Here is a 17,271-nt window from a genome sequence, read left to right as displayed (position 1 = left end):
TCCCATCCTAAAATATGCTAATGAAAACTTCATTAGACAATAGAAAACTGTGAAAACACAAGGTCACTGTGATTCACTTATGTTTCTTTTTTTATTTGTCTGAACTCGTGTTAGAGTTGTTTTGCATGCCTCTTGTCTTACCTCCTTTGTGAACTCAGGGAAAAATAACCTCTAAATTCTTCATAGCTCGCTATCCATTGGGGTGTTGTAAGCTTTTTCTAAAGCAGATTCACAGATGTTATTTTGAGCAAACTGTGTGTGCTTTTCCCTTGAAGACATACATAATACATGTTGTTGTCTCTTTTACCCTGCAAAGGCTCAGTAAAAACAGGTTTAAACCTAAAAACTGACTCTGAGTCCGGGCCGGTAAAATATAAAAGTTCAAGTTTAGTTGAGGTCGAAAACAGGCAAAAGTCAAAACCAGGCAGGCAGAGGAGATGAGTCAAATTTGTCTAATAGGGGATCAGGCTCGAGAGCACGAGTCCAAAAGGCAGGCAGAGAAAATGGCTGGAATGCAAAGGCAAGAGCACAGCAGATGATCTGGCAAGGATTAATAGACGTGGGCAGGTATATAGTATGATACTGGGCTAATGGAGAAGTGGGAGCAGATGGGCGGGGGAGGTCAGGTGATGGGTTGGTGGGATCACGGGTGTGAGTGACAGGATCTGAAAAGACAGGAGAGTTAGAGCATGGCAGGGGGAAAAAAGCAGACAAGGAAATGTGAGACGAGGAATTGGCTGACATTGTGACATACCCAATCTGTTTCTATCCAACTGACCTTTTTTGCCCCACCTCTCCTCTCCGTCTCTTCACTTCTGTCCTCAACCCACTCATATCTCTCTCCTCCTCTCTGTCTCTTCCATTAGGTGGGGAGGTAGGGACTCCGAGGTTCACACAGTATTTCCGTGGCAGCCTGTCAGGTCTGACAATCCGACCAGGCCGCATTGAAACCCAGAAGGTTATTTCCTGTTTGCAAGCCTGCAAAGAAGGTCTTGATATTAACTCCCTTGAAAGTCTCGCAAAGGACATCAAGGTACATCGAGACGAGGTTTCCAATTCAGAGCACACACACTCCACTCTTTCAGCTTTTGGTTGGTAGTATAGTAACTGCTTAAAATCTTGGCGGTGCTAAAGAATAACTTAGACACTGTGTCAAGCAGTGCAGGTTGATGTTTTTCGTCTAAAAGTAGCATTTGCTGAGTTGCTACTCCACACAGCTAATAGTTACATGCATCCTTTGATATCAAAGAAATTCTTGCATAACACAGTCCATGTATCTCCTCATTTAACCAAGACATAATGTCATTGGGCCTCATTCACCAACCATTCTTAAAAGGACATCTCTTCTTAAAATACACAGTTTTTACAAAGATTCTGACATTCACCAATGTTTATTTGAGATTTGTTCTTAGGTTAGAACAAAATCTACGCACACACGAGGACACACTGACACACATTTGAGTGCTGACGTGAAAAATAATGAGTTATTGTGTTTTTTATTAATTCTGCAGTTGAATATGAATAAAAGATTTAGTAACACATATTCTTATGATTTGTAATATTTAAAGAATATATATTTTTATTAATTTACAAAGCATTACAGTCTTTTAAAAAGTAAACACTACATTAACATATCAGTGATGTTAATTGGGAACCACTCCATCCAATAATTAGTGATTGATTACGCTTTTATAGGCCCAAAGCAGACCTATTTCTGCACCTTAGGTCTTCTTACACAATGGCATATTTACTGCTGGCGCAGATGCGAATGATTCTGAGGTATAAGAACATGTCAAGAATCTGACTTGGACTTTTCTTAGAACCTTTCTTAGAATAAATTTAAGAAAACAACTTGGGAAGATATTGGTGAATGAGGCCCATTGAGATACAGCATAAACATGTGGTTGAATTTGGATCTCTAGAAGTTTCTTTGAGGACGAATAATGTTTTTTGTGTGTGTGTCTAGTTTCATTTTAACCCTGCCCAGTCTGTGCTGGTGGTGGAGGGAGAGGATCTGGACAGCATCAACACAGCCATGACCAAGGTCTCCTACATTAACTCTCGCCAGTTCCCTACGCCAGGCCTCCGACGGCTACACATCACCACCTCAGTGCAGTAAGTGCCCATATACTTGGAATATGTGTTTTCACTCATGCTTACACTCACGTAGTTACATGTTTTCATATTTCCTGCCTGCAGTTCAGTCCTTGTCACTGAGCAGCTCTGCCGGATCAGTTGTGAGTTAATGCTCTTGCTCAAGAGCACATCTCAAACCTTTCTATTTGCTGTTTACAGCTCAGAGGGTTTTTAGATTTTCTGTTTCTGTGATGTTTGAATCAGATTCTGAGACATTAAAGTTTATTCTCAAAGTGAACCAGCCTCCCAAGTGAGAAGCCACTGAAGCTGTCAGAGTTGGACTGACCATCTGGCATACTGGGCAGTCTCCCACTGGGCTGACACAACTGTCTTTTTTTGTGTGTGACCAGCCAATAATACAGGTAGTCCGACCCATCTGCATATTTTCTTAATTGACACTGGGCAGGCCTGATCACATTTTTAAACCCCTCCGCCTTTGCATTCAGAAGCTTTATCAAACAGCATCTGCAACGAAAAGGGTGCCGAACCAGATCATACAAAACACAAGGGGGGCCCGGAAAAATTGCAGGTCAGAAAATTACTTTTAACCCGGACTTTTCACACCCTTTTAGCAACTTGCTGGCTGCATAGAGTTACTCCATCTCATCTCTTTCTCTCAGCTCTTGCCATCAATAGGCGTACAGGAGAGAGTTACTGTGGTTCTGCGAATTAGCATTGGCCGATGATTTTATCGTCAGCCTGTCATGATGTAAAACTATCTTCGACAGAAAATGTGATGCAGACGTGACACAAGTTACAGCAGGAACAGTCAAGTGTAGTAATATTTCTGTATGTATAGAAATAGATGCAGAAAAGGTACTAATTGTTGCATAAAAATTCACCAGAATGCAGGAAATTAAGTGTTTGTTGCTCAAAAAAGAACCCAAGAACCTCTCTTTCATATGTATCCCCTCAAATGTTCAAAGAAACTTACAACTTTGTATCATATAATATACCTATTTGACTTATATTTGTATGATCGATCGTGGTGGGCCAGTCTGAGTCAAAATGCCAGAGCCAACTTTGTGTCCCAGTCCACCCCTGACTGCTGCCATCATAGATATGTTATAGAGTAGTATAGAAAACTTATTTAACCTTATAGATATCATTGTGAAGTACAGATCTGCTGCTTCATCTTATTTATATGTATGTGTGTGTGTTTGGATTTTAACTGTCTAGGACAAACATCTTGGAAGTGACCACTAAGGAAGCCCATTTTACAGGTGTTCTGTTTGAGGGACTACCTCCAGAACACTGATGTGAAATGATGCATACATAATGCATAAGACAAGTTTGTTAACTTAAGTCACACAAGTTAAAAACAGCCAGAGGCGTGGTGGTTAAAGCATCAAATCAAGGCTCCGTCAGATGTGTTGTGTCTGTCTTTGACTTTAAGCCACAGAATTCCCAGGGAGATAGCAAAGGATGGATCATTAGTATAAAAAACTATTAAACCACTAAACAGACCAGCTGGCCATTAAGGACATTAAGCCTTCGGGTGAACAGAAAGACCATCTTGCTAGTGTCTACTTGTCCTTGCTTTTCCGTTTCTCTCTGTTTTGTTTTTGTCTGTCTTTCATTTAATGTCTGTTTTTTCCTCTGTGTGTCTTTCTGTGATTCCATCTCTGGATTTAATTTGATTTGAATTGACTTTGTCCACTCCCAAGGACGGTGATGTCGGTCGGTCTGTTTTTCCAACATTTGTCCAAAGCACATTATCTTGACAGGTGCTAGCCACACAGTTATGAAATCAAATTACAAACACTTTGGCCCACAATAATGTGTCATAAAAATGTCTGGCCTTCCATGCTATTTGAAGAGCTAGTCTTTTTGGTGACTCCCGTACATTTTCTGTAATGCCGTCATCATGCCAAAATTATACTTACACACAGGAAATTTGAAAAATGTAATAGACGGCCAGTGTAAAAAAGTTTTAACTGGTTTGATATTAAGCAAAACACCGGACCAGACGACTATACCATATTTCCACTAGATCTAGTTGCACATGACTCAGCAGCCGCTCCTGAGTGGAACATAATGACAACGTGTCCTAACAGCAAACAGGCGTCCAACTATCCCACTGCATTACCAAACATTGAAACTTTCTGTCCACACTAATCCATTAAATATGCACTTCCGTTACATCCTGTAAACAAACGACAAAACCAATTAAAACTCTGACCTCCCTGGCGTTCTCCCTCCAGCCAGCTGCCACCTTATTTTGGTTTCTGTATTAAAATAAGAATGTATTGTATGAATAAGTCCTCATTTCAACTTCATAAAACAGCCGTCGCTTGTCCATTGTGGTGCTTTCAAAGCAGCTACAGGAATGAATAGATACAGGGCGTCCAATAAAAGTTAAAGCTTGAAAAGTTTTTGTCACATACAGCAAACATCTCCTCATGATCCGCTAGCTACATGTCCTCTGAATATGCTGTGAAAAAGTCCGGTCTCTGTAGGCAGCCCAGGCTCCGCAAATGGCAATAAAAACACTTCACTTCTGTTTATGTTCAACAATGTTATCAAACACAGCAGAGCTAGCTTGCATTTTAGTCTCATTGTAGCCTGTAGCTCTAACTGCCTCTCTGGGCACCGCGTTCACATGTGCGCGGTTGCATGAGATCGTTAGACATGGGCACTGTGTTCATGTGTGTGTGCTTGCTTTAGCTGGTCTCGCACTGGCTGGTTGGTGCAGCCTTCACCACAATGTTTTTGTTGCCGTTTGCGGAACCTGGGCTGCCTACAGAGACCGGACTTTTTCACAGCATATTCAGAGGACATGTAGCTAGCGGATCATGAGGAGATGTTTGCTGTATGTGACAAAAACTTTTCAAGCTTAGGAAGACTTAGAGAGCCTTTAAGCTCTAAATGGCGCCTTAAATCCAAAATGTTGTCATATTGCCACAGTTTTAGTTTTCTTGAGGGACTAACTCTGCATTGTGTCCTCTTGTCACCCCAAAAAACACATGAACTTTATATTAAACAAACACAAATTTGATTGCCTTCATGTTGCCGTGTTCAGCTCACGGCCTATCAGACACTAGCGGCTGCGTTATTCTGTTTATAAACAAGCACAATATGTTCATCATGTTGTTATATTGTGTTATACTAATGCAATACAAGTTTTAGCATCGTGACACCGCTGGCACAACTTGATGATGAACGCTACTTTTTAATTAGCCAGAATGTGCCATTATGACAAATGCCAGTTCAGCCACTTGGCATAAAATCAAACCAGTTTAAGCTCATACACTGGATCAGACCAGCAAAACCGGAAATCGACCCAGCTCTAATTAACCGACTCATTAACAGACTTCTGCTGGCACAACTGGATATATTTTCCTCATTGCATAGTCAGCAACACATGATATAGTGATATATGTGAACTGTAAACTGTAAATCATTGAACAGCACTGTAACACCAAGAGAAATACTTCACGTCCTCACAACTGCATCACATAGAGTGTAACATGCTTGATTGTATCTGTGTGTGATGGAGTGTGTGTGTGTGTGTGTGTGTGTGTGTGTGTGTGTGCTTGCTTCTCCTCACTTGTAAAGTATTTGTTCTTCCTCACACAACTTGTATGCCTATTTTTGTGTTTGTGTGTGTTTAGTTGTATGCTGCATGTGTGTACGGCAGCACATGTGTCTGTTCCCGTCTCCGCACCCATCCAGCGCCTGTTCATTTGTTGAGCAGCGAACGCAGACAGGTCAAATCAGCTTAGACGTGCGCTGGTCGATAAAGTGAGGAGAGCTCAGGGAGCAGCAATACAGGCTGTCTAACTCTGAACAACACTTCACAGCACCCCTCGAGATAAAGACAGATAGATCTGCCTTTATACTCAGCTGATATGTTGAATCTGCCGTCTGTGACTGAGGCAAAAACGATAATATGTTGTCTCATTACACATCGCTGATGTTTTTTAAATTCTTTCCGAAGGTGTTGTGTTGTTTGAAGGCTGTGTGTGTGTTTTTTTTCTCTGTGTCACAAGTCCTGACGAGCAGCAGGAGTAGTTCAATGATAATTGCCACTTCAGTGTTGACAGGGTCTTTGGATTTAGCATTTCAAACAAGCCTGGCTGGATCCAAGACCTTAAAGCTGACATCCGTCTTTGTCTGTTATGCTTATTTTCAAATGGATTATTTTTCCTTTCCGAGATTTATTTCTGTATGGGTGAAAGCAGAGGTCAAGGCTAATTGCCCTCACATCAAACTTATAACTGATGCTTCACTTTATTGCAATATTGTATTTTTGTAACAGTGCAACTTTTTCTGCGGTCTTGATACATTACTGGTCCCCAGTGGCAGGGATGCTGCAGTTTAATTTGGACTTTTCAGATACTTATATAGTAATCATGTGGAAAAAGTTTGGAATTTTGTTGCTGTTAGCAGATAGTACAATACGGGCGACTGAGACTCAGAGGTAGAGATGGTCATCCACTTGTCAAAAGGTTGCTCCCGATGGCTGTTTTATCGGAGTGTGAGTCCATGTGAATGGTTACTGAGCAGCAGGTGGCACCATGTATGGTAGCCTTGGCCACTAGAGTCTGAATAGGTGAATAAATGGAGATGACATGACAGTCACGTTTGGGCCTTTGGGAGCTACTAGGTGATATTCACATTATCCAAAATTATCATTAACATGCAGCTAAATCCTTTGAATTAACATGTATTTGTTAAGGTTGGGCCAGTGTTAAAATGTTCAAAGTGGATTGATATTAAGCCAAACACTGCACCAGACCCGTATAGCAAATTTAACTACTAGATCTAGTTGCATGTGACTCAGCTGCCACTTCTGAGAGGAACATAACGACAAAGTGTCCCAACAGCAAACAAACATCCAGCTATTGCATTGCATCAGGTAACACTAGAGCTGTTCATCTACACTGAATGTATTAAATATGCACTCCTGATACGCCGTAAACAAACTAATTAAATATCAGCTGTGTGCTCCAGATTAGACTGGAGATGTAACCACGTAAAAGATAGGCGAGTAGCCTACTTGGTGTCTTCTCACGTCTGTATCATTACTTTTTAAAATAGAGAGATTTACTAGAAAAGACATACAATATAGGCAACACTAAGTAGCCTAGCGTGCTTTTAGCAATGGTCATTTAACTTGCCAGAAACTTTCAGCTACCTGGCAGTCTCCCTCCTGTCTTCTTCCACCTTATTTAGGTTTTTGTAGTGAAATAAGGAGGTATCATACAAGGGGCGGCTGAGACTCAGAGGTAGAGCGGGTCATCCACTAATCGGAAGGTCAGCGGTTTGATCCCCGGCTCCTCCAGGCCACATGTCGAAGCATCCTTGTAGCAAGATACTTCACCCCAGTTTGCTCCCAGTGGCTGTTCCATCGCTGTATAAGTGTGTTAAAAACTGAGTCGCTTGTATGGAAGCCTCAGCCACCAGTGCCAGACTGGAAGACTAGAAAGGAGCTTTACGAGTGCAGGTCCATTTACAAATAATTCCACATTTGAAATTCATGAATCAGCCGAATCATCCTCGTCAATTGTGGTGCTTTCAAAGCAAGCGACAAATAAATGTGTCATAATGACAATGCTGATTCACCCAGTTTACATAAAATCAGACCAGTTTAAGCTCATACACTGGGCTGGACCTGCAAAACCAGAAATCAACCGAACTCAAGTATTTGTGTGCTGATGTGGAAAATGTGTGCTTCAGCTCAGTCCTCACTTAGATGATTACAAGGGACTCAATGAGCCTTAGTATTTTCTTAAATATATAAATTTACTTCACAAATCTGTTATCAGAGACGATCTAACACTTAAAATATATTCGCTTAGCTTTATACAGTATGTCCCATGTCACAGAGTCTCGTATAATCGTGCCACCATGGGAGGAGGTGAAACAATGCTGTGTAACCTTTTGTCCAGACTATTTACCATGGGAGTCGGGAACATCAAGGTCTTCATCCTATCTTAACCTCCAGACACCCAGAGCCTCCTCACATAAAGCATGCCAAGCGTGAAAGACTCTGAGGCCTTTCAAAATACCAAACCATCACAATGCACAAATCACACACTCTTTCATGTCTAATGCATTTTCCACCACATATGTGTTTATAAAGCGACTGGCATTTGGGAGGGTTTCATTCTTGTCAGTTGTAAAGTGTTTATCACCAGCTTGTTCTGGCATTTAACAAACCTTGGAAATGGTAATTCCTTATCATCCCGTCCTGGAAGATGATTGGACAGACAAAGTCATGCGACTCATGCAGCGTAAAGGGCCTGTAAATGTATTTTCTTAATCAGGTTCTTCCAAAGAGTCGTCAGGTTCTACATGAGCACAAAGCTTTGTGGTCTCTTAATGACCGTAACGTCTTAATGGTTTGAAGTGAGCAGGACTCAGCTTGTAAAAGGTGATGTCACGTATATCTCTGCACCAATCAGGATTCAGCAACATTTACATCAAAATCTTAAGACAGTTGGTGGTTGTTTGCTAATGTTGCCAGACTACTGTCAATCAAATCTCATCAAACCACACCCACACAGTCCTTTTATCTTATTTAACCAGGACGTCCCATTGACAGTGAAAATCTCTTTAACAAGAGAGACCTGGCTGAGGTAGCAGCCAGTCAGAACACATTTAGATGCAACAAATACAACATGTAATATAAAAATCCACAATAAAACAACCACTATTCAAACACAGTGGCCTCTCAAGAAAAACAGGCACATGTCTCTGTTACAACATTCTTTAAGATGTCCTTAAATTCATCAATGGATATAAGTGTTTCTAATGTTGGGTCTTTTTGAGGATTGTTTTATGTCCAAGGTGCAGAGTGGGAAAATGCAGTTTTCCCCAAATCTATTAAAACCCAGGGTTCATTAAAAAGCAACCACTTGAAGGAGCATAGCTGGTTACTACCAGTGCTGACACACAGAAGGGAGTAAGGGTCCTGATAAAGTACTAGTTTTGTCGTGTTAAACTTTTAACAAGATAACAGAGGATGTTTTTTCTCCATACTTCATTTTTGGTTGTTGCTGCTTTTGTCATGAATATTTAATCTTATGGGAAAATGCTTAAGAATTAAAGCCAAGTTTTCCAGGGCTTTAAAAGGATACTTTGCCGATTTTCAAACAGGCCTTTGTCACCACAGTGTGTGCAGATAAACAGTGTTTGCTCCCCCACGGGAGCTCAGCCAAATGGCAGCTGATAGGGTGCCTTAACATTGCAAAAAACTGCAAAGTATTCTTTTAATGCTAGGGGTGTAACGATACATCGATCTGGATCGATACATCAATTCAATGATCAACATTCCAATAAGATAAGATATTAAGATATGCCTTTAGTTTGAAATTTCCAGGCTATGTCTGTGTCACTATTTCTGTCTAAATACACCTCCTGCCTAAATATTCACACAGTGCTAGCAACCTAGTGCCAGGCAGCCAAAGAGAAGACAATGGGATATCATCTAACATTGATCACAGGCCCTGAAATTGTATCGTGGCAGACTTTTTGATTTCAAATTTCGTATCGTTGTCCAACAAATCAACAAAGTATTTTATCATGATGAAACTAGTGTTTTACTCCCCAATTTAACACGTGCTTTCTGTCCGTCAATGTTGTTCTTTCATCCTATAATCTGTAGATAAGGCCACTTTTCTCCACCCAGAATACTAAAAAAACTGTATTTCTCACTTAGAGTGTTTTTTGGGGGGTTTTTTTGTTTTTTTTGCATTTTATGATAATTATTTGTGACAAAAATGCAACAAATACATGGAGTAGCCAACTTCACGTTTCCCTCAAAGTCCAAAAATGATTTTTTTCTCCCACATTAGTAAGTACTAAGACTAAGTACATCAAACTTAGAAGGTCAGATTTTAACTGACTTGATAGAGTGCTTGAGTGAGAATATAATGCTATAACTGCTAATGTTATAAGAGCGAGGCTGTAAAATGGTGATCAAATGCACTGCAAAATTTTTTGTTAAGTGATTACAATGCTGTTTGAATGTACATGCAGTTATACTGATAATTTGTGCAATGATGAATGTGAAATGAATCATTTTCCAGTATGAAAATAGAAAATGAAAAGCCAGCATGACACCAACAGAGTTAAAGCAAGACAGATAAGCAGTGAAGCAGTGACACTGGTGCTGTCCTGCTCTGTAACCTCGCTCTTCTTCTCTGTCTGTGTGTCAGGTGTTTCGGCGAGGACACGTGTCTCTCCATCCCAGACATCAAGTCAGTAGTTATGGTCCTGCCGCCCAGTGAACCGAGAATCACCATTACAGGATCTAATCGGCTCGTCAGGCCTGCCAGTGACCTGCGGGGCCCGCTGGGTGTGGCACCCTTCAAAGAGCTTCACATCACCAGCACAGTAATGAAGGGAGACGGCTTCGGAGGATGTGAGTTGAGAGGCTGCCTGCGTTGTCTGGATACTCTCATGTCATAGCAGCATCATAATAATGTTTCAGTTAATGTTACAGGAAATGTGGGTAAAGGAAAAGGTTTTTTACAAGCTATTTTGTCTGAATGTGCACTGAATATTTATCATTTTAAATCTATTTGCATACATAACTAATTTGCTGTCATTTCGTGTGCATGCATACAGCTCGCAGACCAGGTGTGATGGAGGTGATGCATAACCTGGACTACTGCGATGTGCTGGTAATTGGCGACGAACTGAATCCGGAGAGAGAGAGTCTGGAGATTCATCACAGTGTCTTGTTAGGAAAACACCTGGATGCCACCAACTCCACCTCTGGAATATCAATATATGGTAGGCGGGGCCCTGGTAAGAGGGATGATGTGTGTCACTAATGCTCTGTGGTGGGAGGACATCATAAAAGGCACCATCTTTCCACCTTAAAATCTTGAAGAATACCTCTAAAAATGCTGTGCCCTTTATCCAGCAATGAGATGAATATCCACTCTTTATAGAGTGAGACAGCTGTAAAGGTCCCTAAAATCTCCTGTTGTAACATATTACAGATACAAACTGACACGCCGTGCTACATGACATATTTTAGTATAACATGTTTTTCCTGCAAGGTGTGGACTCCATGGCCCACTATGAGCAAGCACTGCGACAGGTGCGCTACAGGAACTGGCGACCTGCCACCTTGAGTGAACGCAAGTTCAGACTCACCTGCTCTGAACTCAACGGGCGTTACACCAGCAATGAGTTCAACTTGGAGGTCAGTTTGATGTCTTTAAAACGCAGTATCTGAACTCTTCTTCACCCTCTTCTTCTCTCCACACCACAGACTGTTTATCTAGTCACTGTCATCTGTCATTTATCTGTTTCTTTGCTCCTTTTCTCCATTTGCTTGTATCTTGCTTGTTATCTTTCCCATGCTCGGTTAGTTCCTTTCATGCTGCATTGTCTTGCATCATCTTTTTATCTTCTTATTTTTGTGGTTGCGCAAATTATGGTTCTTTTTCTTAAAGATAATGGTCTCTGTCCCGCCTCTGTAGGTCAGTGTTCTTCACCACTCAGCACCTGTGGAACATGTCAATCATATGGCTGCCCAACCTCAGTACATGAGACCCGTCCATCACCCACTCATGATACACACTCTCAACACACACATGTCAGGTAAGCCACCAGTGTCATTACAATTTATTCTGTAGTGAAGATTATGAGCAGAGTGTTTTAACTAATGAATCTTCTGTACCAACTGTCAGCAAAAATCTACTATTTGGAACTGTTATTTGGAAATGAAAAGTTATCTTAACAGTCCATATATGTAAACCTCTATTAGATTTGCTTCCTATATTTTCAGCTTTGACCTACTGTACTGTTCTGAGTGTCCAGTAGCTAGACTGTCAGGCTCTGTCTAACTGCAGTGGTACACCCCTGAATCTCAGCAAACACATTTGAGAATAAAACAAAAATAAGACAAGACTTGTAAAGAGAGGAAATTTTATTTACAAGTATGTTATGGGCCGATCAGCCAAAACATTTAAACCACTGACACGTGAAGTGAATAACTTTGATTGTTTTGTTCCATTGCATTGTTCTGCTGGGAAACCTTTGGTTCTGGCATTCATGTGAATACCACCTGACATCTTCCATCCACTCAAACACAGTTGCAGACCATGTACACGCCCCCTCATGGCAACAGGCAACAGTGCTCCCCAATGGCTGTGGCCCCCCAGCAGGATAATGCACCATGTCACACTGTAAACATCGCTCAGGAATGGCCCAAGGAATGTGACAAAGACCTCAAAGTGTCATCCTGGCCTCCAAAGTCCCCTGATCCCAATCTGAATGAGCATCTGTGGCACGTGCCATTAACCCACTTCACGACCCACTGGACTAAATAGATCTGCCACCAACGCACTGGTGCCAGACACCACAGGACACTCCCAGAGATCCTGTGTCCATGCCTCGACAGGTCAGAGCCAAGTCCGATCCAAGGAGGCCCCACCTTGGATTAGGGGTACATCTGGGGTACGGGCACATCACAAGAATCCTTGAGAAAATTGGGACCTGGGAAATTTAGAAGCCAGGTCGCCACCTTGAGCTTTTTGTCACGCTCCACAGGCCATTTCTAAACAGTGTGGCATGGTGCTTTTTTTCTGCTGGGGGCCACAGCCATTGGGTAGTACTGTTGCCATGAGGGGGGGTACTTGGTCTCCAACGGTGTTTGAGTGGGTGGTAGGTGGTATCCACATGAATGCCAGAACCAGAACCAAAGGTTTCCCAGCAGAACAATGCATTGGAACAAAATAATCAAAGTTATTCACTTCACCTGTCAGTGGTTTAAATGTTTTGGCTGAGAGGTGTATAACATAATGTCTTAAAAAGACTAGACCATTGTTATAGATTTTTTAGAACTGTGTACTCATTAACCCAAACGTTTCCAACTTTATTCAAACCCAGAGAAATCTGTAATTTTATTCAAGATGCAATGTGTTTCATTTGGTCCCTTTTACCTCCCACTGCACGGCAAGCTGCCATGCAGTAGCTATAGAAAGCTGAGGCCAAATGATTCTGCTGCAGAGTGCTGCAAAACTAAAAACTGGGGATAGTTTAATTTCTAGCAGCGAAATGCAGCCAGATAATCAGTCCTGTGACATGTTGACCTATGTTAGAAAGAATTTCTCCCCATCTGAAACACGTGAACATGCCTCGTGGTCACAGAAAAATGCAGCTATTTCATTTGATTGAAATGACATAACGTGACGTGAATAAAACGCATTAACTCGTCCGTGAACATGATTTCTGGCTGAGTCATGTCTGATAGATTTTCTTTTGTTTCACAAGGAAGACTGCCATGATCTTCAATCTAATTTATGACTCATGTTATTGTTTTGATTTAGAGACCCCTTGCAGCGTAAATTACATAATATGCATTTAAGACTAAGTATGTAAATTAAAGTCACACACAGACACAGTTAATATCAGGGGGTACGGTATGTGTAGACTTAGCCATACATCCATGAATATGATTTAATATACAGAGGTCTTTTGTATCTCCTCCTCCTCCTCCTCCAGGACCAGCACCTCCAGCAGCCACAGTGGTTATTGTGGTTTGTATCGCCGCCCTGGTGGTGATTGTGGTGATTGGCGTGTACAGGATCCACGCCACACATCAGGAGGGTTCTAGAGACGACGAGGACGAGGTCAAAGACAGCGAAGAAGACTGGGACAACTCTGCACTCACCATCACTGTCAACCCCATGGAGGTTGGATGACATTTTCACCCAAGCCTCTGGGTGTTAGATTATTTATCTTACAAATAGTTGTTGCCACTGTAAACTGGATTTATGATGTGTGGTTACCTTTATTGAGTCATGCTTTGTTTTCTAGAACATAAGAGGAGCTCAGGCGCAAGATGAGGAGGTAAAAGAAGAACGTGAGGAGGAGGGAGAAGAAGAGGAGGAGGAGGAACAGGTGGGAGGAATGACAAGTGCCGAGTCAGACAACAGTGACGAAGACGAAGAGGGTGGAGAAGATGTAGAGAGAGAAGAGATTAAAGAGAGGATGCAGAAGGGAAAACTAGAGTGGGACAGTTCCTCCATAACATACTGACCACACATCCATGTACCCGCACATATAAACACTCTTTACATGTTCGTCTATCTCTCCCTATGAAACACACACACACACACACACACACACATGCAGACATTCCCTCACATTGGTTACATCTTCTCACACACACGCTCACAGCAACAAAATCTCTGATAAAATTATTTATAATCTGTTGCTGGAAAAAAAACACTTTAAATCTTCCCACGTTGTCATTTTTAATGGCACATCTCCCTCTGCTGGACAAAGTCAGAACTACAGAATCAGCTGCTGCCCTGCAGTGCTGGAAAACATTGTCTGTACGTACATTATTATTATTCACATCACAGTCAATGAGGCAAAATATATGATGAATATCAAACAAGCACAGTCTCCTCATTACATGTGCAGAATTAACTGATTGAACTGGATCTAAACTCTTGAATATAGTGACACAAATTCTCTCCAGTTCCTACATTAACACAAAGATAATGTTGGCTTTCATCCCAACTTTTAATACATGCAAATACACGTGTCCTCAGATTACTGATATATTGTTTATGTTTTAAATCCACTGTCCACAAGATGGTGAGTTATCAGCAGACTTATCTGCGAGATGTATCCATATACATATCCATTAGTTTACGTATCCATACACTGTTTTCAGATCTAATTCCTTTGGCCTATATAGTAGGTATAACATAGCTGTACTGTCACTCGCTGTATATCCTCCGTTCTCATCTTTGACTCAAACCGTTTCGTCTGTGTGATCAGTGCTGAGTTTCTCTAAGTACATCACAGTGCTGTGCTTCTGTGGCCTGGACACTAAAGAGAAACAACATCCTGGATATCTTATCTCTCACCGTGTACATTCCACATTTTGTCCTGAATTTATATACAAAGCAGAATTATTAACTGTTTAGTATCTTCCACCTTTGGTTTCTCAGAAGTATTTTGAAGTTAAAATGATCACTGCTCCGTCAGCTAATGAGCCGATGGAAAAAGTTGATCGTAGTTCTGATACTTGTAGAAACTAAAGAGCTGTTTGTTTGCATCTGTCTGTGTACCAAATCTATCCATACTGTGGCCTATTGTAGCTCTTACTGTTTAGGGTTAGATCAGTTATCTTTCTTTTTTCAGCAGATGGAATTATACAGAGATGTTGAATGCTACTGTTATCCCGTCTTTACGTTGTTGTTTTTAATTCCATGGTAATGGGAGCCCTCTATGCAATTATGGGCCCAGTCTAAAGGACCAGTACACAGAAACAGGGGTACTCCAGCAATTTGGTGCTGATGTTGGACTCATGAGGGACAGATTTGGGAAAAAAGGCAGAGATATCCTGACTTTCGTGCCTAGTTTGGGTGAATCTCCAAAAACACTGGATCCTACACTTCCCATGATGCAACTCAGTAGCATCTTTTCTTAGATATGCCTGACAAATGCACATGGGCCGGTTTCACAAAGATAGACTTTGACCGTGACTTCAAACTTTCAGTCCTAAGATAGGTGTCTCTTTGCATGAAGTTGTCAAGTTCTTAAACATCTTGAGGTAAAACTAATTCGCCAATTTACTAGAAAATAAAACACGACTGTCTTAGCTTTCAGAATATGAACCACTTATCTCCAAATTCAGATGACAAATACAATTTTGAAGCTTGTAAAGGCATGATGACAAACTAGCACCACACTCTAGTCCGACTCAGCACCACTGTCCCTCCCTCTATCAAATCAAATCAAATTTTTCTTTATATAGCACATTTTACACAAAGTAATCTCATTGCACTTTTGCATGAAACATCTGTGAGTAAAAACAAATTAAGTCTTGAGAGCTGCACAGACTTACCCTGTCACACACACACACACACACAGATTTAACCAACTAGTGAAGTATCGTCAAAGTCACACAGTCCCTGTCAGACCAGATCTGCTCCTCAGGCCGACCACTAAGTCCGTATTTTTTGGGAGGCCTCTGTCGAGAGCCAGAGGACGGAGACATGGCCAACAGTTCTTTTTGTGGGTCCATACCGACGTGACGAGGCCGACCATGAGGCAAAGTTCAGCTGCTCGTTGCAGGAGCTGCCCTCACTCATGGATCAAAGAGGAGCAGAAGCAGTAACTAAGATCAAGGAGAGTTATGGAGATGTTAAGGGCTGTGTGCCAGACTAAGAATGTCACCGGTCGAAGGTTTAAATGGAAAGTGGAGTTTGGACAGAACCTCAACTCGCCTAAAAAGCCAGAAACGTTTGTGCAGTTAGGGTGCAGGATGTGACACTAATCTTCCTGGAGGTGGCAGCGACTAGTCCTTTCTTTCTCTACTAGTCCTTTTTTACTACAGACCGCCCGATGGTAACAGAGAAAACTGTGGCATAGCGGCTGGCAGCGTGAAGGAGGTGGGTGAGGTGGAGACTGGATGGATCGAAGGCACTGCCATCCTGCTTTCGGTGGTCTGCGCGGTCCTGGTTACAGCATTTAATGACTGGAGCAAAGAGAAGCAGTTCCACGGCTTCCAGAGCAGGAGTAGAAGTTCATCATGGTCCGATGGGGCAGGAGAATGAGATCTAAGTATCAGAGATCATCGTCCGAGACATTGCAGAAGCCAAATATGGTGACCTCCTCGCTACTGACAACGATCTCAAGATTGATGAGAGCTGTCTGACTGGAGAGTCGAATCATGTCAAGAAGAGCTCCAACAAAGACCCCTTGTTGATGTCAGGTACTCACGTCATGGAAGGCTCTAGATGTTGGTCACAGCTGTACGTGCGAACACTGGAATCATCTTCACACAAAGAAGGAGAAGTCGATCCTCCAGGGGATGCTGACCAAACTGGCTGTGCAGATCAGCAAAGCAGGTCTGTTCATGTCGACTCTCACTGTCATCATCCTCATTGATTGTTTCCTGATTGATACCTTCTGGATTCAGGGGAGTCACCTTTGCCAACAAGTCTCTGCCCATCTACCTACAGTTCATATTCAAGTTCGTCATCATCAGTGTGACGGTGCCTGAAGGTCTCTCTCTATGCATCTTTTTATTTTGGATGCAGAGGGATGCCAGGTCAACAAGGAGGATGCAATTTGACAGTATCAATCATACGCTGCACCGTACTCTAGATCCAAGCACCTACTGTCCTGTAGGTTGAACAGTTTGTT

The 17,271-nt window shown here is 41.9% G+C and overlaps 1 protein-coding gene and 1 pseudogene across 1 annotated transcript in view; both read left to right on the top strand.

The window, feature by feature from the left end:
• clstn2a (calsyntenin 2a) overlaps positions 1-16,946 on the top strand; it is a 230,103-nt gene extending 213,157 nt beyond the window's left edge. The window contains exons 11-18 of the mRNA XM_049598117.1: positions 867-1,033; positions 1,967-2,115; positions 10,302-10,507; positions 10,714-10,881; positions 11,154-11,299; positions 11,580-11,700; positions 13,606-13,796; positions 13,921-16,946. Coding sequence (XP_049454074.1) covers positions 867-1,033; positions 1,967-2,115; positions 10,302-10,507; positions 10,714-10,881; positions 11,154-11,299; positions 11,580-11,700; positions 13,606-13,796; positions 13,921-14,142 — 1,370 coding nt within the window. The 3' untranslated portion in view covers positions 14,143-16,946. The remainder of the gene's footprint in view (positions 1-866; positions 1,034-1,966; positions 2,116-10,301; positions 10,508-10,713; positions 10,882-11,153; positions 11,300-11,579; positions 11,701-13,605; positions 13,797-13,920) is intronic.
• LOC125902030 (plasma membrane calcium-transporting ATPase 2-like) lies at positions 15,553-16,943 on the top strand (annotated as a pseudogene).
• Positions 16,947-17,271: the final 325 nt, after the last annotated feature.

This window comes from Epinephelus fuscoguttatus, linkage group LG15 (genome assembly GCF_011397635.1).
Source record: "Epinephelus fuscoguttatus linkage group LG15, E.fuscoguttatus.final_Chr_v1".
NCBI classification, from domain to species: Eukaryota; Metazoa; Chordata; class Actinopteri; order Perciformes; family Serranidae; genus Epinephelus; species Epinephelus fuscoguttatus.
Note: the sequence above shows the minus strand (reverse complement) of the source record. Positions and strands in the feature narration are given on the sequence as shown.